The sequence below is a fragment of the Ammodytes marinus genome (assembly GCF_949987685.1).
Source record: "Ammodytes marinus genome assembly, chromosome: 18".
Classification (NCBI taxonomy): domain Eukaryota; kingdom Metazoa; phylum Chordata; class Actinopteri; order Uranoscopiformes; family Ammodytidae; genus Ammodytes; species Ammodytes marinus.
In genome coordinates, this window is record NC_137222.1 from 2,416,414 (window position 1) to 2,443,758 (window position 27,345).

General features: G+C 39.3%; 2 protein-coding genes across 4 annotated transcripts in view; one reads left to right on the forward strand and one right to left on the reverse strand.

Annotated features, from left to right (window-relative positions):
* Positions 1-11,798, forward strand: part of rilpl1 (Rab interacting lysosomal protein-like 1) — an 18,405-nt gene extending 6,607 nt beyond the window's left edge. Inside the window, exons 5-8 of one of the 3 annotated variants that reach the window (XM_080046498.1) lie at positions 381-572; positions 3,248-3,402; positions 4,755-4,859; positions 9,396-11,798. In XM_080046498.1, coding sequence (XP_079902624.1) covers positions 381-572; positions 3,248-3,402; positions 4,755-4,859; positions 9,396-9,528 — 585 coding nt within the window. In that variant the 3' untranslated portion in view covers positions 9,529-11,798. Of the gene's footprint in view, positions 1-380; positions 573-3,118; positions 3,170-3,247; positions 3,403-4,754; positions 4,860-9,395 lie in introns of all 3 variants that reach the window. The other 2 variants (XM_080046499.1, XM_080046500.1) reach the window with 2 other exon arrangements.
* A 7,299-nt stretch (positions 11,799-19,097) lies between these two features.
* On the reverse strand, positions 19,098-24,952 carry tmem150c (transmembrane protein 150C). Its single transcript, XM_080047113.1, has 8 exons — positions 24,772-24,952; positions 23,573-23,647; positions 22,839-22,892; positions 22,680-22,715; positions 22,512-22,579; positions 21,891-22,021; positions 20,893-21,070; positions 19,098-20,197 (listed from the first exon to the last, which is right to left on the reverse strand). The coding sequence occupies exons 2-8, from the start codon at positions 23,644-23,646 to the stop codon at positions 19,989-19,991; spliced, it is 750 nt and encodes a 249-aa protein (XP_079903239.1). The 5' UTR covers position 23,647; positions 24,772-24,952; the 3' UTR covers positions 19,098-19,988.
* Between the last annotated feature and the right edge of the window lie 2,393 nt (positions 24,953-27,345).

Below are 27,345 nucleotides of genomic sequence, written 5' to 3' on the forward strand. Positions count from 1 at the left end.
CCTTTTTTAGTTGTGAATATTCAATGACCTGCGAATAAAAAAATGACATAACATTTTAAAAAAAGTAACATTTTCAACGTACAAATTGGATCATCTAACTTTTTTACTGGGCCAAAGAAGTCTTGTCAATACCTTTATAAAGATATATTTTTTGGCATTTTTATGCTTTATTGATAGTGTAGAGTTGAAATGGGGCAGAGAGGGGAGTGACATGCAGAGAACGACCCGGGCTGGAATCGAACCCGGGTCCGCTGCTGGCCGAGGCCCATGGGGGGACGCCCTACCAACTGAGCTAAGGGCGCCCCCCTCACCCTCTTTCTTAAAGGGACAGTAACCAGGTTTGCATTGTAAGCAGATAACAGTGTGTTTTGCTCCACCAGCGTGTTAAAGCTGCTACAGTGTCTGTGGGTGCAGTGGCGGAGGAGGAGGGGGGCTGGTCAGACACACCCGACCCGTCTGAGCTCACTCTTAGTGGGCTTGACCTTTCCCCGCTGCCCCCCTCCCTCCCTGGTTCTCCTAGCAATGAAGAAGAGGGAGATGATGAGAGCGAGGAAGAGGCAGTGTTGCTATGGGTAAAATACAGAAGAAACTGCAAGTTTGAAAAAAAACAAGAGTGGTTTGATTATTTAGCGTAACACTAACTCCCGAAATTTGCACTTCCCCGTCAAAGATTAAGTATGGAAGAGTGCTAGGGCCATGGGAGAGAAAATGGTAGTTTTTTTTTCCCAATATGAACTTCAGAAAATTGTCAAAATGTCAAGAATGTGGTTGAAATACAATGTTGAGAATGAACTAGACAGGTAGGCTTAAGACCGCTGTGAAGTTGGAAAGATAATGACAGATTCATGCACAATGCACAATGCATCTTTGCTATGGTCATGAGGCAGACAGACAGACAGACAGACAGACAGACAGACAGACAGACAGACAGACAGACAATGGGCTACAACCTTCATTTTGACTGAAAGCAGACGTCCTCTAAGCTCCACTAATAGCATTGCTCTCTATGTGCAGCGGGCCGTGAGACGAGAGCACAGGGACCGGCTACAAAGGGAAACACCCAAGAGAAACGTATTCAATATTCAATCCCTTCACTCTGATACAGTGCAGTTATTAGTGGAGCTTAGAGGACGTCTGCTTTCAGTCAAAATGAGGTTGGAGCCCATTGTCTGTCTGTCTGTCTGTCTGTCTGTCTGTCTGTCTGTCTGTCTGTCTGTCTGTCTGTCTGTCTGTCTGTCTGTCTGCCTCATGACCATAGCAAAGATGCATCGTGCATTGTGCATTTGAGTTATTGATCTCGAAAGTTCGAATCATTCAATGTCTTTCCAACTTTACCGCAGTCTTGAACTGTCAACATTGTATTTCAACTTTATTTTCGACATTCTGATTTTATTCTAATAGTGCATTATGAAAAAAAATAATCCCTAATCTTATTTTTTTCTTTCCTATGGGCCTAAAACTCGTCCATAACAAACAACCACTTTGATAGAAATAAATAAATCTTAGTCGACTAACATTCGTGTGACTGTGACACATGTGAAGTGCTGAATAGCTTGGCATGGGTGTTTCAACTACTAACAGAGAGTTTCCGAGAGGATTTGCCAACTGGGTGAGACTTTGTGTTGGACTGCACTGATGACCTTTTTATATAAATATAGATTCACTCCTTCAACTCCTCGGTCTTTATAACAACACTTTGAAGATGTCAGTAAATGCACCGCGATCCCAGAACACTCACAATAGAAAATGGTAGATAAAAAGTCCAACTGAAACAAAATTGCAGAGCCATATAAAAAAAAATAATAATAATTTGTGCGAAATTTTTAATTTGCTTTAAAACAGATGGGATACGAGAGCTACAGCTAATTATCCAGCATGTACATGTACCTGCCCTGCAAATGTCACTTCGATGTGGTTAGATGCTGGTAGTGCCTTTACTCTTCAGTAACAAGACAGGAAGGCTCAAGAACAAGTAAGTTTATTTTCCCTGCGTTCCGAATCACATACTTTTTCTTCTTACTACACTACATACTAAAGTACAGAAGAGTTGTAAGGGCCACAGGAGATCATTTTTTTCATTATGTCTAGAAATGTCGAGAATAAAGAAGAATACTCCAAAATGCTATTGGAGTTAGTGGGGGCATCTAGGTATTTTCAGCATACTACAATTGACGTGCATGTATTGGGACATCCTAAATCTTTTTCTGGCGTACTGAATAGTAGGGAAGTATGGGGATTGGAACGCAGGGTTTGTTTCTCGTGCCCCTGCTCGTGTTTTTCGGCCTACCATTTAAAAAGTGTCTCTCTCGTTCTTTACCAAAATAACAATTTTTTTTATTTCATTTAAAAAGTAAAACTTCAAAAAGTGAATTCCATAAAATACATTATTTTTTACTGCAAAAGGGAAGAAATATGTTTCAGTTGGTCTTGAACATTGTGTGTGTAGAAAACATTACACATAATATAACATAAGAATTGTCGTCTGTTTTTTTGAGTGTGACTTCTGTCAGCTGCATGTGTTGCTTTGGAAAAAGTCTTCCAGGTGTGTTTTTCTAACAGAAGTTGATTTGTCTTGATTTGTGCCGAGTGAAAAAAACATCAAAACAAACCAGAGTTTTTAAGGTTAAAGCTATAGTGCGTAACTTCTGTCGCCCCCCACGAGGAGTTCTCTGATTACAACAACACTGTCGGTGCATCTACATGAGGTAAAGCCTTCGGTGATGGCACATGGATTTTATACCTTCTGCTGTACGTCCAGGTTTTTTCTTAGCAGTAGAATCAACAACTGAAACATTTCTTGGGCTCTTCTTGGGATTTTTCTTGAGCTCCTGCACCAGTGTCAGGGAGGGAGGGGGGCGACACCAGTTTGTCAACGCTGACCATACTGAGAAATACCAGAGAGAGTTTTGTGGCTCCAATCAACTTAATCAACTTTGTGTGAAGGCAACTCTTTTAGCGATGGCTTGAATGTAACCGTCCTTCATTCATATCTTTAAAAAAGTTACGCACTATAGCTTTAAAGGAAGGAGGGAAGGGTGAACAAATAAAAACAAATGTATTGGAACAAAAAGGCCCCGATGTAAAAAAAAAAACTTAAGAGTTCAACGTTTGCCGACAGGAGGCGATGTGCGATGACGACATGCCGGCCGTGTTCCAATACTTTACCAAGGTATCCTCTCCTCCCTTCATCCTTCCTTTTCTACGTTTAGTTTCCTTGTGTGTGTGATTGCATTTGTTCCCCCTGTAGGAGGCTCTGTGTGAGGAGGACGGGGGCGGCCTGGACCCTAAAGACCCAAACCGGCCTCGCTTCACCCTACAGGAGCTACGGGACGTCCTACACGAGAGGAACGAACTCAAGGCCAAAGTCTTCATGCTGCAGGAGGAGCTGGCCTACTACAAAAGGTTCACACACTGTTTTAGCGTTGTGTAGCTTTGCCATATTCCTACAATTACCATCATGAAAAAAATAATGTGCGCATTTTTATAATAAATAGGGGTGACCCACAATAGTCGACGATTCAACCGAAGGAGCCCGATTCAACTGCCAATCTCACAGTCGAATATTTGCAAAATGTGGTTATGAAACAAGGACCATTCCTTTCTGGTTAGATGGGGCGACTGTGGCTCAGGTGGTAGAGCGGGTCGGGCCGATGATCAAAGGGTTGGAGGTTCGATCCCCGCCCTGCCACCTGTGTCATAGTTGTGTCCTTGGGCAAGACACTTAACCCACCTTGCCTTGTGTGAATGTTGATAGTTAGCCTGCTATCGGTGTACGAATGTGTGTGTGAATGGTAACGTGGGAAAGGAAAACAGGTCTCCCTTGCAAAAGAGTCTTCGGTCTCAATGGGATATACCTGTATAAAAAAAAAAGATGGAGGTGCTTTTACCTGCAATTTCTTTGTTTTCCTTTGTTTGTAACGTAGGTCGTATTGAGTAACATTGTGACGTGTTCAAGCACTGTTCAGTGAAACAATTATATTTGGTAACGTAACTCCATCAGGATTAGTTCAATGTAATCTTGTCAAATGTATTGTTAGGCCAGACACTTAAACAAATCGGCTACAGTTGAATTTAAAAAAGTATAACCTGACTGTAAATATGTGTACGAAAATTTGGGGAAGGTTTTAAATGGTTAAAAAATTGGATACCTCCCAACCCTACTGCATATATCTATCAGAGGAGAAATGTTGCTATTATGTAATAAAAGCATACTTGTTGTAGATAATAATATCGCTGTCTGACTGTTCCCTGCAACTTATATTGTCAATACGCGTCAACGGACTTCAATTTTGAAAATTGTTGGCAGAACCACTTTTCACATGTCAAAAAAGTCATATTTTGATCAAATGTTCGCTGTATTTAACTTCCATGTAAACCGTTTAAAGCTGGGGTGGAGGATTTGGGGAGAAAATGGCAGTTGGGATCGGTTGGGATAGAGATTCAAATCCAAATACCTCAACCGCTACACTTGTTCTCTTTGGTCCCTCCCCTATGGGCCCTCCCTGACACGCTCTACACCAACAAAGTCGTGCCAAAGTGAATGGACAGTCCCAACAGCCGATAAGAACAGAGAATCGGAGCCTCTCTCTGATTGGTCAAAGCGTACAGCTCATGTTAACTTTGACCAATCAGAAATCACATACCCCAGCTTTAAGTTGGAACTTTTTTATATATTATATTTGAAGATATATCCATGTAAACACAGCATGGTATCAATCTGTTGTTGATAATAATATCTCTGTCTCTCTTTCCAGTGATGAGACAGACGATGACATCATGAGTCCCAGTCCGTCTCCGTCTCCTGAGCTCAGGACTCGCTCTCGTTCTTCTGCTCAACCCGAGTCTGGAATCAAACGCCTGTACGTTGGGTTCACTTATCTACACATTACATATCTACACATTACATATCTACACATTACATATCTACACATTACATATCTACACATTACATATCTACATAATACATATCTACATAATACATATCTACACATTACATATCTACACATTACATATCTACACATTACATATCTACACATCACTTATCTACACATCCACATATCTACACATTACATATCTACACATTACATATCTACACATTACATATCTACATAATACATATCTACACATCACATATCTACATATTACATATCTACACATTACATATCTACACATCCACATATCTACATAATACATATCTACACATTACATATCTACTAGGGCTGGCCCGAATTATTCGAATATTCGAATACTCGTTCGGAAAATTAGTATTCGGAGCTTAAATTAGTATTCGGAGCTTCGTTTTTTTTTTTTTTTTTAATAATTTTTTTTTTTTAATAATTTTTTTTTTTTTTTTTTATAATTTTTTTTTTCCACATTTCTTTTTGCAAGAAGCTAGTGCTGCAATATAATGTCATCAAATAATTGTATATTTGGATATAAAAGTTAGTAATATTGTAGTAGTAGTAGTAGTAGTATTGCTCATTTAGGAGGATATTACATTACTAAGTGTCATAGCGCATCCATTACTTCACCTCCGAGCGCGTAAATCTTCAACAAAATATGCAGATACTGTCAAAATCGGTTCCAGGGAGTATATAGGGATTATTAACGTTTAAAAAAAAAAGAAAAAAAAAATTATTATAGATTTTTTTTTTTTTTTTTTTTTTATGTTGTTTTTGGTGGTGTGTTTTTCTGGAACGAATATTCGAATATTCGCTCGGAAAAACCAACGAATATTTGAAGCCTGAAAAATGGTATTCGGGCCAGCCCTAATATCTACACATCCACATATCTACACATTACATATCTACACATTACATATCTACACATCACATATCTACACATTACATATCTACACATCACATATCTACACATCACATATCTACACATTACATATCTACACATTACATATCTACATAATACATATCTACATAATACATATCTACACATTACATATCTACACATCACATATCTACACATTACATATCTACACATCACATATCTACACATCACATATCTACACATTACATATCTACACATTACATATCTACATAATACATATCTACATAATACATATCTACACATTACATATCTACACATCACATATCTACACATTACATATCTACTCATCCACATATCTACACATCACATATCTACACATTACATATCTACACATCCACATATCTACACATTACATATCTACATAATACATATCTACACATTACATATCTACAAAATACATATCTACACATCACATATCTACACATTATATATCTACACTTTACATATCTACACATTACATATCTACACATTACATATCTACATAATACATATCTACATAATACATATCTACATAATACATATCTACATAATACATATCTACATAATACATATCTACACATCCACATATCTACACATTACATATCTACATAATACATATCTACACATCCACATATCTACACATTACATATCTACACTTCGCATATCTACACATCCACATATCTACATAATACATACCTACACATCACATCCACATCATGTTTCCACATACACTAAATCAGGGGTGTCCAAACTTTTTTCACTGAGGGCCACATACAGAAAAATCTACGAAGGGCCGGGCCACTTTGCAAAAATAACACATTTATCAGGACATGTAGCTGCTCTGATGTTTAGTTTCATAGTGTCTTCGTAAATTGTAATCCTTCTTCACGGCAGCACTTTCCTTGCACATTAAATAGACACATTCCCCCTCTTGTTAAATGCCATTGATACACCCAGTGTTTTCTGCTTTTGCTTCCAATGTCCAGCTGGGTGAAAATAGTAGCCAGCCGAGGTCCCGACCCTTCTAGGGGGGTCCGGGGGTATGCCCCCCCGGGAGATTTGTTTAAGTTTTTAAAGTGAAATGCATGAATCTGGTGCACTTTGAGAGGGAAATTAAGAGGCTAAATCTGAAGAATTTTGTATGAAAAAAATTGAGACACTGTGTCAGATGAATTAGAAGCTATTGGAGAAGGACACATGGATTTTCCATAATAATATTAATTTAAAATAAAATATCCCTCTGGGATGGGCTTGGTGCTCTTTTTTTCTTTTATGGGACATATTTCTCTGTAATATAATGAATGCATTTAAATTATTTAAAAATTAAAAGGGCCATATTAAATTATATTTTTAAAATGTGCCACGGGCCAATCAATCAGTTTTGACACCCCTGCACTAGTGGGTTAACTAAGAAATGCAAAAAGGGCCATATTACATTATATTTTTAAAATCGGCAATAAAAAGCGGGCCCGCGGGCCGTAGTTTGGACACCCCTGCACTAAAATTAACTAAGGCATGACTTCTAATACCTTAGAATGCTTTGATGGAAAATAATAGCAGTTTGGAAACCTTGACTTTTTCAAACTGCGGTGTACCTTGAAACCGGTTATCGGCACATGCCCAGTCTCACCCCCTGTACGTCCCCTCCTCCCTCAATTCTCTCTCTTTTTATCTATCTATCTATCTATCTATCTATCTATCTATCTATCTATCTATCTATCTATCTATCTATCTATCTATCTATCTATCCATCCATCTATCCATCTATCTATCTATCTATCTATCTATCTATCTATCTATCTATCTATCTATCTATCTATCTATCTATCTATCTATCTATCTATCTATCTATCTATCTATCTATCTATCTATCTATCTATCTATCTATCTATCTATCTATCTATATCTCTATATCTCTATATCTCTATATCTCTCTTTCTGTCTGTGCCTGTCTGTCTGTGCCTGTGTGTGTGTGTCTTTACTGTGTGTACCAGGATCTTCACGGCCATTATGCCGATGGTGGCGGCTGGTTTGATCCCAGATGACCCCACTTTACAGCCAATCAGACGTCTCGTTTCGCTTGTATGAATCTATCTCTATGTTTATATGTGGGTTGGCTTTCAAAAGTCCGTCATTTTTCTAAGCTTAACCCCCTTTACCGATAAGCATTAGGGCCACGGAAAAAAGAAAAAAAATTAAGAGAATTTATTTTTCTTTCATTATGCATTTCGAAAAAAAACTTTTCTTCAAATTTGACTAATAATAAAAATAAAATAAACTTTTTTTTCAAGTGCATAATGTATCCTCTCCCGTGGCCTTAATACTATTCCCTAACCGCTCTGCATGTGCTTTCTTCGCCCTTTTTTTCCCGACCCACCTTTGTAGTATTCTGATTGGCTGATTGTGGGGCCGTCCTATTATCATTGTCCAATGGAGGATCATTAAAAATTTTAAAAAATCAGCCAGTTAGAATATGAACATGTCGTGTCACTGTTTCCCCTCACTGACCTCAGTAACCACTCGCTCTAAACTCAGAAAATATATTTTTTGTGGAAGTTTACAAACTAAAGTGTTTGAGCTCCTTTGCAATAGTTAGTGATTAAAACACTTAAAAATAATAACACAAACTTAAAGCTGGGGTATGTGATTTCTGATTGGTCAAAGTTAACATGAGCTGTACACTTTGACCAATCAGAGCGAGGCTCCGATTCTCTGTTCTTATTGGCTGTTGGGACTGTCCATTTGTTTGGCACGACTTTGTTGGTGTAGAGCGTGTCAGGGAGGGACCATAGGGGAGGGACCAAAGAGAACAAGTGGAGCGGTTGAGGTATTTGGATTCGAATCTCTATCCCAACTGCCATTTTCTCCCCAAATCCTCCACCCCAGCTTTAACTTGTCATGCTTAATTCTACAGTACTGCACTCATCAGTTAACATAGGAGTTTAAAAAGTGTAGTCAATACAAAACAAAGCATTAAAGAAGCAGGCGCTTGTGTTGTAAAAACACCACCGCTTTTCTCCAAAGGGGGCGCTAGAGTCAACAAAAGACTGAAAGATACTCGTAGATACTTTTACAACACAAATTCGCTGTTAATCTCAAATGAATTATTCTGTTATCAATAAAAACAAATGTTTGTTATCTCGAAAATTAAATGTGTTAGGATGGTAAAACAGCGGAAATTAGATATAGAATTCCACTTCTGTAGTGATTGTAACACTCTTAAAGCTGGGGTGGAGGATTTGGGGAGAAAATGGCAGTTGGGATAGAGATTCCAATCCAAATACCTCAACCGCTCCACTTGTTCTCTTTGGTCCCTCCCCTATGGTCCCTCCCTGACACGCTCTACACCAACAATGTCGTGCCAAAGTGAATGGACAGTCCCAGAGAATCGGAGCCTCGCTCTGATTGGTCAAAATGTACAGCTCATGTTAACTTTGACCAATCAGAAATCACATACCCCAGCTTTAACACAGCTTTACAAATGACTGATATTTCCTTCACATTTAACTGCAAACCAAAACCCACTTGTATGTTAACTCTTCACTGACTCCTCCATGTTATTCTCTCTGTTCCAGGTTTAGTTTCTTCTCCCGGGACAAACAGAGGAACTCTCCGCGCAGCGCCACGTTTGACGGAGGCCTCGCTCCGTGGACCGGGAAGGAAGATGTTTATACAGAACAAGCACAAGAGGCTTTACAACACATGTAGCCGCTGGAAAACAGGACTCGAAACGTTAACTACAAAAACTCTCTTTATTAACACTCCTACAAGTGTCACTACAGGCTCAGCAAAACCACCACTAGCTACTCAATAATCAAGATGGTTCATTTGTCATATGCATATGCACAACAAATACAACAGCAGTCATTGGCAACGAGAGAAGTTTCACGCTCCCCTTCAACAACGCAATATAAAAGAAGAAAAATTCAAATGACTGAAAACTGCAACTGGAATATCACGGGCTTTCGGGTGAGAATGAGAGAAAGAGTGGACGGAAAGAAAATCAAGTTATAAAAAAGAAAATACCTTGAAAAAATATTATTAAAACATGGAGGATCAAGGGTCATGACATTTCCTATTAAGCATTTTGTTTATTTAATAACTAATTGTGAGGGGTTGTGACAAAATTCCATGGCTACGAGATCTTGCGATGATTTGAGAGACCCCTTGATATCCTCCTTATCTGACCACTGTTTATCCCAGTGAGTGATGGCACATAAAAACTTTATATTGCTAAAAATGCAATGAGGAATTTTACAAGGAGAGAAAGAGTGTAAACGGAAGTTGTTTGATGGAAAAATTGAAAGTTTTAATCTAAATGGTTATTGAAATGTCGGTAAGTAAATGGTAAATGGACTTGACTTATACAGCGCTTTTTAGCCGATTTTCTCAGCCCCAAAGCGCTTAACGTTGGTAAGTTTACAAAGTAAGTTGGTTAAAAGTTCGACATATGACGAAGGCTTGGGACACGAAGGTTTGTGGCAATTTTTTTTTTCTTTTCAAATGACATAATCCCATCGAAAAATAAACGGCAAAACCATACAAAGAAAAAATACAATCACTGCAGCTTAACATTCCTGATCTAAAGATTGATTTTTCAAAATAAAAGCACAACCCTTTTGTTTCCCCATTAATTTATTTAAATATCACACCGTCACCAGCATTCAGCGATTTCATAAAATATGCAGCGCTGCACATCTAAAGACTATTGTATGAAATGTTGCTTAGCATCACAGTTTAAAAGATCATGTTAACAGAAAATTGCTTACAAATGCTTTTATTTATAATATGAATCATGTAGGATATGTATGGAAGCCCAGTAAGGCCAAGAAATCAAGAAAAAATACACAGAGGGTTGGACATAAAAATAATTAAAGTCAAAATCTCGACTTATTGTTACTTTGTGTGTGTCAGAGAAGTGAATATTTTTCTAAGGTATATTCTCATAACTTAATAAACAAACTTTCCTCACAAGAAAATGTGATCCCTGTGAACACTGTTTGAAGTTAGAAAGCTTCCTGAAAAGTTACTGTTTCACTGTTGTTGTTTACAGCAGCAGGGCCCACAGTTTGGTTTACAAACTACTAGTAAACTCTAGTCTTACGTTTGGTTCCAGGTTCCTCAAAATGATTTTGTTTTGATTTATGATGATAGAATTATTCAATACCAAGAATTACATGTAGAGAAAATATGTTTTGTAAACGAACTGCAGGATCTGCAAATGTAAACAAATCCCCCTCCACTGAAACTGCCTAGTGCACCTTTAAAAGTTTATAATATATTATGTTTCTATCCACAAGGTTTTATGCAAATGAAGTAGTATCGAATGAAAAATGCCTTATTGGAAACATGATTTCAAAGTCAGATTGCACAGCAGAAGAATAGAAACTGTACAATATTAAATATAAATATTCCTCAGATTGTGCCAAGGAGACTGTTGAAAAAATGGAAAAAGTGTGTTGTGTGGTTGAAATGATTTGAAACGGCTCATTGCTGGCTGCTGCTTGCACACTTAACACAGAATGACAAGCAGAGAGAAGCAGTGGTGTGTTTTAATACCAATTGGCACTTTACGTTTCATTTATACTGAACCGGCGATGTGAAATAAATTAATGTAAAATACAAACAATGAATGCTAGAATGAGCTATAAAGTTAAAGCAGCTCCCTTTGTTTCACCTTTTCACCTAAAGTCTATCTATCAATGGTATTCAGAGAAAATCATGATATTTATTGCAAATTTCAGCCTTTATTGTCATTGTGCAAACTTGTTCAACGAAATTAGGGGACAGTATCAAAGACAATATCATAATCAGTATCTGGAAGTCTAAAGGGATATGGACAAATTAGGACGTGAGAATAGATAAAAACGAAAAGGGAATTTGAATCACACCTGTGTAAAAACCTTCACTCCAGTTATTTAAGACAGTGTTGTTCACCATCTCATGTTGCTTCCCTGATATTTAAACGATATAATAAATGGATTTTTGTGCTTTTATTTAATGAGCTGCTTGGCTTGTATTCAAATATTTCAGTGTCTCAAAAATATTAAAACATCTGTAATGTTGGTATATGTTTGTCTGTTTTTCTTTTTAAAGGTTACCTGCCCTCATATTTACTATATATAAAAATATATATGTGTGTGTGTGTGTGTGTGTGTGTGTGTGTGTGTGTGTGTGTGTGTGTGTGTGTGTGTGTGTGTGTGTGTGTGTGTGTGTGTGTACAGTCATATGAAAAAGTTTGGGAACCCCTCTCAGCCGGCATTATAATTTACTCTGCTTTCACACAAAAAAGATAAAAGTGGTATGTCTTTAATTTTCCAGGAACAGCTAAGTACTGGGATGTTTTCCAAACAAATATTTTTTGAAAAGCAGTATTTAGTTTTATGAAATTAAATAAAATGTGAAAAACTGGCTGTGCAAAAATATGGGAACCCTTGTGGTCTTGCTGATTTTAATGCATGTAACAGCATGTAAAACTGAGGACTTTAAACACAAAATTGGTTTGATTATGTTGTTAAGCCTTGAACCTCATATAAAGGTCTGTTTAATCATGATAAAAGGTATTTTAGGTGCCTAAATGCAAGTTCCACTTCTCTTTGACTCTCTGCAGAAGTGAGACAGAATGCAATCATCAAAACAGCTCCCAAAAGATCTTAAAAACAAAGATTATTCATTGTCATGGTTTAGGGGAAGGCTACAAGAAGCTTTCCCAAAGGTTTCAATTGTCAATTTATACTGTAAGGAACGTTGTCAGGGAATGGAAGGACACAGGCACAGTTGCAGTTAAACCCAGGTCTAGCAGACCAAGAAAAGTACAAGAGCGGCATATGCGGCGGATTGTGAGAATGGTTGCACACAACCCAAAGATCACCTCCAAAGACCTGCAAGAACATCTGGCTGCAGATTGTGTATCTGTACATGGTTCTACAATTCAGTGCAATTTGCACCAAAACATCCGTATGGCCGGGTGATGAGAAGGAAGCCCTTTCTGCGCCCACGCCACAGATACAGTTGCATGGAGTATGCAAAAGCTCATTTAGACAAGCCAGCTTCATATTGGAAGAAAATGCTTTGGACTGATGAGACAAAAATTAAGTTATTTGGTCTTTATAAAAAGCAGATGTTTTGGTGCAAATTGCGCTGAAATGTTGAACGATGTACAGATACACAATCTGCAGCCAGATGTTCTTGCAGGTCTTTGGAGGTGATCTGTGGGTTGTGTGCAACCATTCTCACAATCCTCCACCTATGCCGCTCCTGTTTTTTTCTTGGTCTGCCATGCCTGGGTTTAACTGCCACTATGCCTGTGTCCTTCCATTTCCTGACAACGTTCACTACAGTCGAAATTGACAATTGAAACCTTTGGGAAAGCTTCTTGTAGCCTTCCCCTAAACTATGACAATGAACAATCTTTGTTTTTCAGATTTTTTGGGAGCTGTTTTGATGATCCCATTCTGTCTCAATTCAGCAGAGAGTCAAAGAGAAGTGCAACTTGCATTTAGGCACCTAAAATACATTTTCTCATGATTAAACAGACATTTATATGAGGTTCAAGGCTTAACAACATAATCCAACCAACTTTGTGTTTAAAGTAATCAGTTTTACATGCTGTAACAGGCATTAAAATCAACAAAACCACAAGGGTTCCTATATTTTTGCACAGCCAGTTTTTCACATTTTATTTTATTTCATACAACCAAATACTGCTTTTCAAAAAATCTTTGTTTGGAAAACATCCCAGTACTTAGCTGTTCCTGGTAAATTAAAGACATACCACTTTTACATTTTTTTTGTGAAAGCAGAGTCAATTATAATGCTGGCTGAGAGGGGTTCCCAAACTTTTTCATATGACTGTATATCTCATAGTGTGTGCATGTCATTTTAGACTGTGTTTAATTTGGAACACCCGATGTACAACTCTGGAAAAAATTGAGAGACCACTCCAAATGTTTAGTGTCTCTCGTTTTACTCTTTAGAGGCATATGTTTGAGTAGAATGAACATTTTGGTTTTATAATATAAACTACTGACAACATTTCTACCAAATTCCAATAAAAAATGTTGTCATTAAGAGCATTTTCATGAAGTAATGTAGAGAAGAAGATTTAAGAATAATCCAGCCTGGTCTCTTAATTTTTTCTGGAGCTGTATTATGTAAAATGCATAAGATTACCAGAATAAAACAGTGTCACCCAGTGTTACTGAACGGTTACTACACAGGACCAGAAAAATCACTCAAGCTGAGTAGATGAAGTTCATGTCATCTTATAAAATCTTTACAAGGTTAATGTGGATAAATATTTTGAATGCATTTTTTTTAAGATAATTTTTTGGGGCATTTTTGCTATAAAGGCAACAGCTGACGCTTCTGAAGAAGACTGCAGGAAGTAGTCGAAACATGTCAAGGTACAAACAAAAGAATACTAGTCTGTTTACATGAACATATACAAGTTAATTTATCAAGTTAGACTAAATTAACCCTTTTGAATTGCTTTTAAGACAGTTTTGGAGAGACAGAATTGAAATGGGGAAGTGTAAAAGTCACTCCAGTAATAAAGTGGGACTTGGCACTCGTTCTGTATCGTCCCATGAAACAAATATAAACTTATTCAATACTTTTTACTCTCTGTATTTAATGTTGTTACAGTGTTTACTGTAGAAATACTTGAAGGGAAATGCTTAAAGATTCAAAAAAATCATGATTATTTTGATTTTTATTGTTTTTTTTATTATTTGTTTTATCGTTTGTTTGTCTTTTTTATTTTAAAGGAATTGTTCAACATTTTTTCAGCTCTTAGCTTTTAGCCTCACTCTCCGGCTCAAGAAAAGGCGTCAGAAACCGCTCATGAAAACTGTGCTTGAATTTAAGATATAGAAATGGGCAAAGGTCGCTCATCCAGGTTAGCTTAGCTCAAACACTGGTAGTCAAGGGGAGCAGGTCAAAAGATAAACTTCACAACATCACTAAACGGTCCTGTGTGCTTGTTGGGACTTGTCTAATTACCCAATATGTTGCGTTCGATCATTTTACACTTTGTCATTCAAACACCAAATACACGTGTGACCATTATGGGCACTTCCTGGTTTCTTTCCAGTATGTATCGGACTCTAAAATGACAAAACGTGTAAAAAAATATGAAGCACTAAATAATCTGGTGTATAAACAAGTAATGACAATCACACAGGAGGGTTAAAGTGATGTTGTTAAGTATCTTTTGACCGGCTCCCCTTGACTACCAGTGTTCGAGCTAAGCTAACCTGGATGAATGACCTCTGCCCATATCTACATCGAAAACGCACACACAGTTACAGGAACGATTTCTGTCGCGTTTTCTTGAGCCGGAGAGTGATGCAAAAAGCTAGTGAATTCAAAAAGTTGAACTATTCCTTTAAAGATGTAAAGAAGATGGTACATTTTGGAGGATGAGGGAAACTGAAGGTAGTTTGGGCTTTCAGGGATACGGTTGGATGGGTGGAGGTGTCGGTCAGGCAGCAAATTGTTCTCAAGATCTTCTGAAAAACCGGAGAAACCTCTTCCTCAGGGATAATTTTTTGGGCTTTTTCTCGGTCTCTTTGACCTGCTCTTCTTCGAGGTCCTTCTGCCTCTGCTGACGTTTTCTCTCCTGGACTCTCAGTGTTGTCTCAGTGTTCTTCTTCATGACAGACGTTCGTTCAATCAGGTCTTTCGTCTCGACCAGAAACATTTCTAGTTCCTTATCGAACTCGTCCTTCTCCCTCTGCCTCTGCTGCTCTCTGTGGAGAGCCTCAGCTTCAGCGGCCTTCCAGTTGGAACGTTGCAGGGTGATGATTTTCCTGTTCTTCTGGAAAATCACAATCTCCTGGGCCTGGACTCTGTCGTGGAGTTGGAACAGGAGGACTTCCAGGTTGAGGAGGTTGTGAGCCCTCTTCTGCTCAGCCTGGTCGTAGAAAGCCTCACTGTCTCTCAAATCTTCCTTTAGCTGCTTCACCTCAGCAGCTAAAGCCTCGTTGTCATTCTGGAGCTTCGTTGTCTGCTCCGTCTGTTTGGATCTGAGCTCTTGGAGTTCGAGCTCAGACACGTAAACCATCCGCCGTGGGGGAGAGGACTCAACCCCATCACAGCAGGTCACGGTCTGCTTTTTTCTGAACATCTCCAGAAGATCTGCCACAGCTTCAGTTGCCTTCTTGAGCTGGATGGATGTGTGATCCTCTTGGACCACCATCTGCTGACCATTGAGCTCAGACACATCACTCAGTCCTGGTGGGGGAGAGGACTCAACCCCATCACAGGCCTTGGTCGGCTCTCTGTTGTTCTCTTCTAGCAGGTCTACTGAAGCTTCCTCATCTGTCTTGTTTGCAATTGTCTCGTCAGTCTCTTGAATCGTGAGCTGAGTCAGCTCTAGCTCAGGGACGTTGGTTATTTCTCTCAGAAGGGAATTTGCCTCAACTTCTTCACATGCTGTCTTGTTTGGCAGTCTTCCTACCAGCTCCACCTGCGCTTCTGTAGATCCATTGTCCATGTTGACTCTTTTGATTTCCTCCGTCAATTCTATATTTTCTGTCCTGAGCTGCTGACAATTGATCTCAGGGACTTGTTGAATTGTTGTCTGTTGTGGGGGAACTTCCACCCCATCACAGGCCATGGATGGCTCTTCTTCCAGAACTGCAGACACTTCCTTGTCCACATTTGCTTTGTTACTTTGCTCCTCCGCTACTTCAGTCCCGAGCTTCTGAATATCAAGCTCAGGGACGCAAATATTTTCTGGTAGTGGGGGAGTAGCCTCAACCCCATCACAGTCATTATCATTTTGAGCCTCTGGAGCTACACTGTCCACATTGACTATTTTGTTTTCCTCCGTCACTTCATTGATGAGCTGTTGACTGTCAAGCTCCTCTGTTTCTTCAGTCTCGAATTTCTGATGCACGAGCTCGGGGACGCAAATTATTTCTGGTGGTGGGGGAGAGACCTCAACCCCGTCACATGCTTTGTTCTTAATCTTTGGAGCCTCTGAATCTAGATTGTCAATGTTGCCTTCGATAACTTCTTGAGTGACTTCGGTAGTTTTTCCCTGCTGTGGGGGAACCTCCACCTCTTCACAGGCCACGGTCGGCTTTCTTCTGTACTGAGCCAGAAGAGCGGCTTTCGCTTCCTTTGCCTTCTGAAGCTGGATTGTCGGGTGAAGCTCTTCGATAAAGACTTTCTGACACTTAAGCTCAGATTCGATGATCGACTTTGAATTTTCAGGGGGAGAAATCTCAACCCCGTCAAATGCCTTGGTCTGCTCCGGTGACATTTCTGAAGATTCCTTGATGGATTCTTCTGTGTCTCGTGTCTCAAGCTGCTCACGCTCGAGATCACCGACGTAGATCATACCTGGTGGAGGAGTGAACTCAACTCCATCGCAGGCCTGGCTCTGGTTCCTTCTCAAGAGCTCCAGCAGAACAGCTGAAGCTTCTTTGTTAACCACCTTAACTTTGGTGGCTTCCTCCGTCTGTTGGCTTATCTGCTGCTGACGTTCTAAGTCACCAACATAGATCATACCTGGGGTAGTTGGGGGAGAAGCCTCAACCCCAACACAGGCCTGGGTCGTGTTTCTTCTCAACAGTTTGAGAAGAACCCCTGACCCATCGATGTCCACCTTGACCTCGGTGGATTGCTCGGTCGTCACAGTCCCGAGCTGTGGAGGTTTAAGCTCAGGGACCTGGATTGAAACTTTCTTGGGGGGAACCTCCACCTCCGCCCCATCACAGGCCTTGCCACTGCCAGCCTGGTCCCTCAGGGGGGTGCGGTAGGGTGCTGGTGGAGTCCAGAGCGTTTTCTTTTGGACAGGAGGAAAATCCGCGTCGTAAAAACTTTTCGTAGGGACACCTGTTTGAGTGGGCACCTGTTGCTGTGGTGCACCCTCTGGTGAAGCAGTATTCTGTCTCTTCAGAGTCCAGTAGCAGGGCACTTTCTCTGGCTCTCTGCCCGGCTGGTCGCCCTTCTCTGCCTGGAGGTGTTCGGTGGGGTGTTGTTCCTCCCTGCCCTGTGCCTGGCAGGTTGGGCTCCTCACTGCCTGCTGAATGTTCACAGTCGGTGGAAGATCCGTTGCAGTATAAACAACGGCCTCCTTCTGCCTTCGGAGACCTGAGATCCTGTTGTTCCAGGAACTGTAGTTGGACTCGGTCGGCTGGAAAACATTTTTCTTCTCCTTGTTTTTCCCTTTCTTGTTCTGTTTCGGTTGTTTCTCCATTTCGTATAAAATTGAAGATTTTCTGGAGTGATCAATCTGTGCTGTTGATACCTGTGTGATTAAGGTGGTTGTGAGTGACCAGGATTTTGGGTCCTATTTATAAACTCTGGTTCTAGAATGTTCCTTTGATGTTGGTTCAGTAGTGTGATGTCAGATGATGATCAAAGGACATTCTGTAGAATGACATAGAATGGAATGTTCCTCTGTAACTTGTTTTTGCCAATTTTTTAATTACCATGGAAACCATGAATTGTGGCCTACTGCTTAGTTTCTAAAAATGGCGTCTTTAACTAAACAGAAAAGTAAAGTTTAAGTATTCTTGCCACTCAACTTAATTTCCTAATAAAAAAGAGTTTATAAATTACTTTTTATCGTTCTATTTCTCATGTAGAGATGACATAAACATTGGCTGATATTACTACATGTCGTTCATAAAAAATATCTTTTAAACCCCCCCCCCCCCTCCCCTCCCAAATTATTTTTTTAAGATATTCAAGCTTTTTATTGTCATACATACATTTCGGTTCTTCACAATACCAGCCCTAATAATAAACGAGAAACAGTATAACATTATGAAAATGGATTTATGAATATGTGGCCCTAATACTTTATTGTACGTACTGTTCCGTTTTTATATAGAAACAGAAGAAAATGGAGTCCCAGCGTCCCAGTACTACCCCTGCGGTCCACCATTTAACACTATGAGTATGTTGGTCTCCAGTTTTTCTCTGCCAACACAGCCAATGTTGTAGCCTGGTGCTACCAGACCATCATACTTAATTTCATTTGTACTAAAGGTCTGGAACTGCTCTATTTGACAAACGTTCGCTCACTTGGAGGCGGGTGTCTGTTGAAGTTTAACTATTGGATCTGCCCAGTGCCACTCTGGATCAGCCAACCAATCGCATAACGTTTGGTCGCAGCATTCAGCTGAAACTGGAGCGCGACTTCGACGTCATCGTTCTCAGCCACTCACTCTGTTCGCTGATTGGACGGCCGGAAATTTTGCGGGCGGAGCCAGGCTACCAATGTTGCAGTACTATAATAAACCACACCTCACCCAAGACCAATTTAACTGTATTTTTAATGATACTGATTGCGTTTAACGTGCAAACTATATACAACATACTGTATATAGATTCAAACAATCATCCAAATCTAAAACATTTGAGAGAAAGTTACAAAAATAATCAGGAATAATATTTCAAAATAAATGTTCGAAGCCTCAACAACGATCAAACTAATTCACCCGTTAAGAAATACCGGAAGATTAAAAAAATAAATGATCATGAAACAGTCAAACATGCACATATGACGTGCTGATTAGGTCGATAGAGGTCAAATCGTTTTGAGTAAAAAAAATAAAGATTTGCAGCTTGTTCAGATTGAGTAAAGGCATCTTAAAGTGCGTCTCGTTCGTTTACATCCGAGGACTTTAAAGCATCAGCCAGTGGAACAAACTAGTAGTTCACAGTAACAAAGTAAAGTAAGTAAGTACTTGAAATTGTATCTGGCAATTACTGCAGAGCTGAATGACTGGGAGAAATTTGACTGGGGCAACTTTCGCTTGTCATATAGTAATATCTGACTATGAGTGTCTATACTTTGACTTAAAGTTGGAGTCAGCGATTCTGGAGAACGCTTGTTGTCAAAATCACTTTTTGTCTAAAATCAGTGACTATCTCCTCAAGATTCGCTACCTGTCCGTACTGTGTGAGCTGAACCAGAAATCTTGTGTTAATACACAGCCTAGGCTCTGTAAATGGGGTTGAGTACTTTGTCCACCACTGCAAAACAGCCCTAAACTACTACAGTGTGTCGGGCAGATATGGACACCTCATGGAATGCGTCTAACTGGTTGATTGTCTACCAGTCCGTACTGTATATGAGCTGGGGGGAAAAATCTGGTGTTAATACACAGCCTAGGCTCTGTAAACTGCCATAACAAACATTACTATTACAGTGTGTCGGGCAGGTACGTGGACACTTCATGGAATGCGTCTAGCTGGTTTCCTAGGCGATCAGAGTCTTCCAAACAGACTGCAGTAAAGCGATCGTGACGAAACTCGATGGCGAAAGTCCCGATGAAGAGGAGGAAGAACATGACCAGAGACCACTGCACCTGGCTGGCCTGAGTGTGGAGGGCCAGAGGCATCAGGGAGAAGTCTGTGGTATAGGGGAGGTAAGGAAAGGACACAACCCAACAACATGTAAACCAGTGGCGTGGGGTTAGGAGGATACAGGTTCCATAACTATTATAAACTCGCAAAGTTATCCCACGACCACCACCTGTCCGTACTGCGTGTGCTCTGGAAAGGAATCAGTTGTTAATTCATAGCCTTCCTGAATTGTCTGAATGTTTTTATGTCCTAGAATTACCGTGTGATGTTCTTGTAGTTTTAGCTTTGTCCAATGTGTAGGCCAAGGTTTTACTGTGTTTTTACTGTGTCATATTGTTGTTGTCTACTGGTTAAGCAAAATGTAGCACAATGCCCAAGACAAATTTCCTTAACAGGACAATAAAGTTTACCCTGACCCTGAAGTGACATTTTCAATTTTTTATATTATTTTTTAACTGCCATTTTGTCCACAATAACCATTCAACTTAAATGTGACTGTGACTACACTAGACTTCTTCTCTAGACACTGTTTAGATTCTCTACTGTCTGCCCGCTGCATTCACTCAGGAACTATAACGTGTAATGTCTGACTAGCGAAACAAATAAAAACACTTTTGATAAGCGTGTTCATTATTTAGACATGACAGAGCAGATAAAGAGGCCACAATATCCTGTTCCAAAGTTACGCAGTACAACTTTAAGCCTATTGCACTCTGAAACTGTAGTGCTTCGAAAGGATACAGAGAATCATGCAGAGAGTGACACATCCGGAGAGCAGGAAGCGAAGCAGCCCAGCGAGCCGCCCTTCGTTCTTTATATTAACTCTCAGAGTGATGACCGACTGCATCCAGCAGAACAGCGTCCCCAGACCAAACGTCATGAAGGTTCCCATGTTGTGGATTTCCTCCTCACTGAACAGCTAGAAAACAAAACGAAAAATAAAAATGCATTTAGATTAATGTGTGTGTGTGTGAGTGAGATATTTACTGTATATATACTTATATAAACAGGTAGTCCCTTTCATTAAAGGTGGAGTCAGTGATTCTGGAGAACGCTTGTTGTCAAAATCACTTTTTTGTCCAAATTCAGTGAATATCTCCTCACGTTCCGCTACCTGTCCGTTAGCAGATATTCACTGATTTTGTAAACTAGATAAATGTAAACAAAGGCTAAAAACAAAACGAAACAAAAACAAGTTCAGAATCAGAAAAACTTTAATTTATCCCAAGATGGGCAATTTAGTTCCCTGTTCCGAGTCTCACAATAAAAAACAATAATTGAATAAATACTATAAATAGCAGTATGAGGTAGACACAAACATATATCAACAGCAGTCCAACAAACACATTCACCTCACAAGTTAAAGGTGGAGTCAGTGATTCTTTTTTTGTCAGAGTGCACACAGTACAGACAGGTAAGCGGATCATGAGGAGATATTCACTGATTTTGACAAAGTGATTTTGACAACAAGCGTTCTCCAGAATCACTGACTGCACCTTTTAGATAGATAGATAGATAGATAGATAGATAGATAGATAGATAGATAGATAGATAGATAGATAGATAGATAGATAGATAGATAGATAGATAGATAGATAGATAGATAGATAGATAGATAGATAGATAGATAGATAGATAGATAGATAGATAGATAGATAGATAGATAGATAGATAGATAGATAGATAGATAGATAGATAGATAGATAGATACTTTATTGATCCATCCAGTGTTTTGTTACCTGGAAGTTTCCTACGAGTGTCATCCCAAAACAAGCGATACAGAAAACCGCCAGACTGACGATGTTCAGCCATTGTTTGTCCAGTCTGTGTTTCTTCACTTGAACATATCTGAGGACGGCGATTATGAAACCTGTAAGACGACAGTAAAACGGCTTCATTTAGAATAACTGGATGGCTTTTGTTTGGAAAAATATGTGTATGATTATATTCTTTAAAGCTACTGTGCGTAACTTTGTCATATAAATGAATGTTGGTTACATTCAAGCCATCGCCAAACGAGTTGACACAGAGTTTGATTAAGCCTATCAGCTCCACAAAACTCTCTCTGTATTTCTCAGTATGGCAGCGTTTACAAACTGGTGTCAAGAGTTCATAAAAAATCCCCAAGAAGAGCCCAAGAAATGTTTCAGTTGTTGATTCTACTGCTAAGAAAAAACCTGGACGTACAGCAGAAGTATTTTGCAATCACAGAAGGCTTACCTCATGCGCCGACATTGTTGTTGTAATTGCTCATAAATTCCTCATAGGGTCAACAGAAGCTACACACTATAGCTTCAATATCATTATTTTAGTGCACAAATCCCATCCATATTATCCACTGTGTGTCACTGCTCTCTCACCCATAAACGCAGACAGGTTCATGACTTCACTGAAGATGCAGCTGGCGGGAGGAGAGTTGCCTGCAATACTGAATGTGGGAAAAAGAGATTTTTTTTTTTTTTTTTTTTTTTTCAAAAATCGATTTTAATTGTTTTAATTTTATTATTTGCTAAATAATTTGCATGTACCTGATGTAGGGAGGATAAATGGATGCAGGTATTCCACTTTGGACAAACAAACAAAAAGAATTAGCCTTAGAAAATGTCTTAAAGTCATTATTTTGTGTGTAATTTTTCATGCTTTATTAGATAGACGGGAAATATGAATAATATATATTTAAGACTTACCTGTAATTTGAGCCCAGGGGAAGGATCCGCCCATCTTGGAGAGCCACGAAATATCTATTAATAAGCATCAAACACAAACACTGTTTAGACCTTTTTTAAGACATTTTGAAGCTCTTTGCATCTCTTAATAGTTATTTTGTGACTATTTTTGTAGCTGTAAGGTAAATGGTAAATGGACTCCCACTTATAAAGCGCTTTTCCCAGTTTTTTCACAGACCCAAAGCACTTTACATTGTTTTGTACACATTCACCCATTCACACACACATTCATACACCGATAGGAGCAGCAGCTACCACTCAGGGTGCAAGCTAACTATCAGGAGCAGTTTAGGGTTCAGTGTCTCTTTGCCCAGGGACACTTGGACATGTGGCGGGGAGACGGGGGATCGAACCGCCGACCCTGTAGTAGTTTTGTTGTTTTCAATGTAGTTTTATCCTTATATAGATATGTTTTCTGTTGAAGGTGTACCATCTCAGGAACTATTCTTCTATTTATTAAGGGGTGCTCCGGTGGTGTAGTGGATAGAGCGCGTACCATATTGGCTCCGGCCTTCGTTGCAGTGGTCGTGGGTTCAAATCCGACCCGTGGACCTTTACTACATGTCATCCCACCCCCCCCCCCCCTCTCTGTCTCCTCATTTCAACTCTGTACTGTCTAATAAAGCTTGAAAATGCCAAAAAATAATCTTTAGAAAAAAAGAAAAGTTAATTAAATGGTAATGAACAGAACTTACACCAGCCACAGTCCAGCTGCAGTGAACACAGAGAAGAATGGAGGCAGGAACCCCCACGGGCTGAAACTCAACATCCTGTCAACACCACAGAAGAAGAAGACGTTGTGTTAGTGTTTATATGAAAATAAAAATTTAATATTTAAATAACGCAAGATACCTACTAGAACACACAAAATAAAAAGCCTAAACTGTAGAGGTAGACAACATCAATTGGATAAGCGGCCATTTTGCATAAAGTATGACTTCTTTGGTGCACTCAAAAAAGTAAAAAGATGTTTAAAAAAATATATATTTGGTCATTCAAGATACACAACTAGTCATGTAATAATGTGTCACTGTCAATTTGTGAAACGTCTCAACGTGACCATATGCATGACATCAATGTGGGACATACAGTAGTTGTAATAGTTATCACATTGTTTCTAAATGCTACCAAAATAGCATGTATCAGTATCTTAAAAGAATGTCTTAGCATTTTTAAAACTTTAAAAAGATTGATTGTCAACATTAAAATACCAATTAAAGCTGGGTTATGTGATTTCTGATTGGCCAAAATTAACATGAGCGGTACACTTTGTCCAATCAGAGCGAGGCTCCGATTCTAAAAAAAAATAAAAATAAAAAATCTGATTCTCTGTTCTTATTGGCTGTTGGGACTGTCAACTGTTCAAATCTCTATCCCAACTGCTATTTTCTCCCCAAATTCTCCACCCCAGCTTTAAGGCCTTATTTTTGTAGATTAATTTATTCAATGGGCTACTTTTCAAGACCGCACCTGGACTTCCGGTATTTATCCCAAAAGTTGTGGGCGTTAGTTTATTTTATTTTTTAGGCGTCAGTCTGGACTTCTCATTCAAGAATATCCATTGAGAAAACGTAGGCTATGATAATACCGACGAATCAACCTATTGAAAACAGTTTAAATTGACAACAACGATGTTTAAAATGTGAATAAAACCGGAAGCCATACATTGGGTATAGCCATAGATAGTATAATAAATATATAGCCTACCTTTTATACACTATCTATGAGGCTATAGGCTACTATCTCTCTGGGGCTACCTTATTAAGTTGCATTTTATAAACTGCACAGAATAAGTAGTTAGCGGTGGCAGCAGCTGAATGAGCGAGTGTTAACATTAAGGGGAAGGTAAACAGGAAGTATGTGGGTGTTGTTGTTTCGTAAATATAAAACCTACCCGACTGTCGCACCTGGGCCGTCCCGTGAAGAAACGCTCGCGGGTCCAACAACACCGCGTGCTGCCGGTTTAATTAATCTAGCCTACATTCACTATTCTTACTGTATGGCGGGTAGAGTATATGTGAATGACATTATTCCATTCACCAGTGGATTAAAACTGGTCGCAGTGGATTCATGACAGTAGGACGTCCGGTCTGTGAGTCTGTCCTTCAAAATAAGACGAGGGAACTATAATAATTAAATAAATATGGTGCAGTAGGCTTTTCTAATGTGGAACAAATACAGTGCTGCAATATACTTCAGAATAATATAAATATGCTGCACTGTGAAAAAAGAAAAAGGATAACAAAATATTACATTATTGGATTACAATTGTTCTTGCATTAAAGCTGGGGTGGAGGATTTGGGGAGAAAATGGCAGTTGGGATAGAGATTCGAATCCAAATACCTCAACCGCTCCACTTGTTCTCTTTGGTCCCTCCCCTATGGTCCCTCCCTGACACGCTCTACAACACCAACAAAGTCGTGCCAAAGTGAATGGACAGTCCCAACAGCCAATAAGAACAGAGAATCGGAGCCTCGCTCTGATTGGTCAAAGTGTACAGCTCATGTTAACTTTGACCAATCAGAAATCATATACCCCAGCTTTAACTTGTAGATACTTGTAATGTTGCAGCTGTTTTTTAATTGTTATAGCCTATATAGCTGCCCAGCTGTACTGCTAATTGTGTGTGTGTGTGTGTGTGTATCAAATTACTTCAAAATCACTGAGATAGGCTACTGTAAACCAGTTTTGGGTGTACGTGCACACTGGGTTTGGTTGTCTGGCAGCAACGTCTCAACGGCAAAGAGCCCCGGGCCACAAAACAGGTTAATCTGGCCTTGATAAACACAGTCAGCCATAGATATAAATACGTATTTATTTATATATATCTATGACAGTCAACTGTAAATGACGAATCACCATAAGTAGCCTTCAGTGAGAGTTGATGTAGTTTATTTCACCGGAAGCTACGCGAAGTTAGCCTGGTTCTACCAGACCATAGTACTTAATTTCATTTGTACAGTAGGTCTGGAATCGCTCAATTGATAAACGTTAACTCACTTGAAGGCGGGTGTCTGTTGAAGTTTAAAACTATTGGATCTGCCCAGTGCCACTCTGGATCTGCCAACCAACCATGTCATGCGCCGGCTTCTGTGCCACTCCTTCTGTTCGCTGATTGGACCGGCAGAAATCTGTCCGGAGAAAACCTAAGAATATACTGCACACCCAGACTGACTACTGAAGGGAAATGAAAATTGAGCGGAAGTAGTAGGCGGGCGGTGCCAGGCTAGTAGGCGGGCGGTGCCAGGCTGAGGCGAAGTCGGACCCGCGAGCGAATCGGATTCCCGTCAAGATGATGGAAGCAGTGATGGGATCGAGGGGGTAAAAAAATAAAATAAATAAAAATTCTATACTATTTACTTACATTTTAGCATAATTGTCCATTTGAAAATATTTATTTATTTTTAATATAATAATTTTTATTATACAACAGAGTTTTATTGCCACATTGTCGTTGAGACATTTAGGCTAGTAAAATATGACAAAATCATAATTTTACGAGAGTGCATTTCCAGAAAGAAAATTGTAGTTTTATACTGTGTTATTTATAATATGAGAAGAAGTCTTTCACCCTGTATTCAAATTGGGAACATGGAGCATCTTGTGAAGTATCCCTTTAAGGTTCTTGGCCACTGTTTCACATCTATTGAAAGATAATAAGCACTTCACAGGGAATTTTTTTTAAAGGGACGTTTTAATGGGTGAATTGGTTTTACCATCGTTATGATACTTTATTATTCTCGATAATTCTTGTAACTTTTCCAAATGGTTTCATCTTGGAGGATTGTTTTAATCTAAATATTGCCTTTGTTATTACTTTGATGTAGTTTGCACGGTAGGTCTCTTACGCGATAAGTATCAATAAAAATACAGTAAAATTTGTCTTGAAATTTGTACACTTGAAACTATTATTTTTGGCTATTTCCAACATTTTAATAAATTCATCACACTTTCATTGAGCTATTTTAATGTATGTCTACTTCCAAAAAATGTCAGCAACCCAAATTCACTCAATTGGTCAGTGATTCTGGAGAACGCTTGTTGTCAAAATCTGTGAATATCTCCTCACCATCTGCTACCTGTCCATAATGTGTGTGCAATGAATTGAAGGATTGTTTTAATCTATACATTGCCTTTGTTTTAACTTTGATGTAGTTTGGGGCGCCTTTAGCTCAGTTGGTAAGTCGTCCCCCTCCCGGGACCTGGCCCAGCAGCAGACCGGGGTTCGATTCCCACCCGTGGTCGTTCTCTGCATGTCACTCCCCTCTCTGCACCATTTCACCTCTGTCTCTCTGCACTATCAATAAAGCATAAAAATGCCCAAAAAAATATCTTAAAAAAACAACAACTTTGATGTAGTTTGAACGGTAGGCCGATACGCTATCAGTAATGTGAGGTTTGTGGCTTATTATAGTAGATGGAACAGGGGAAGATGTAGCAGTTAGCTTACTGTTACTAGAATTATTT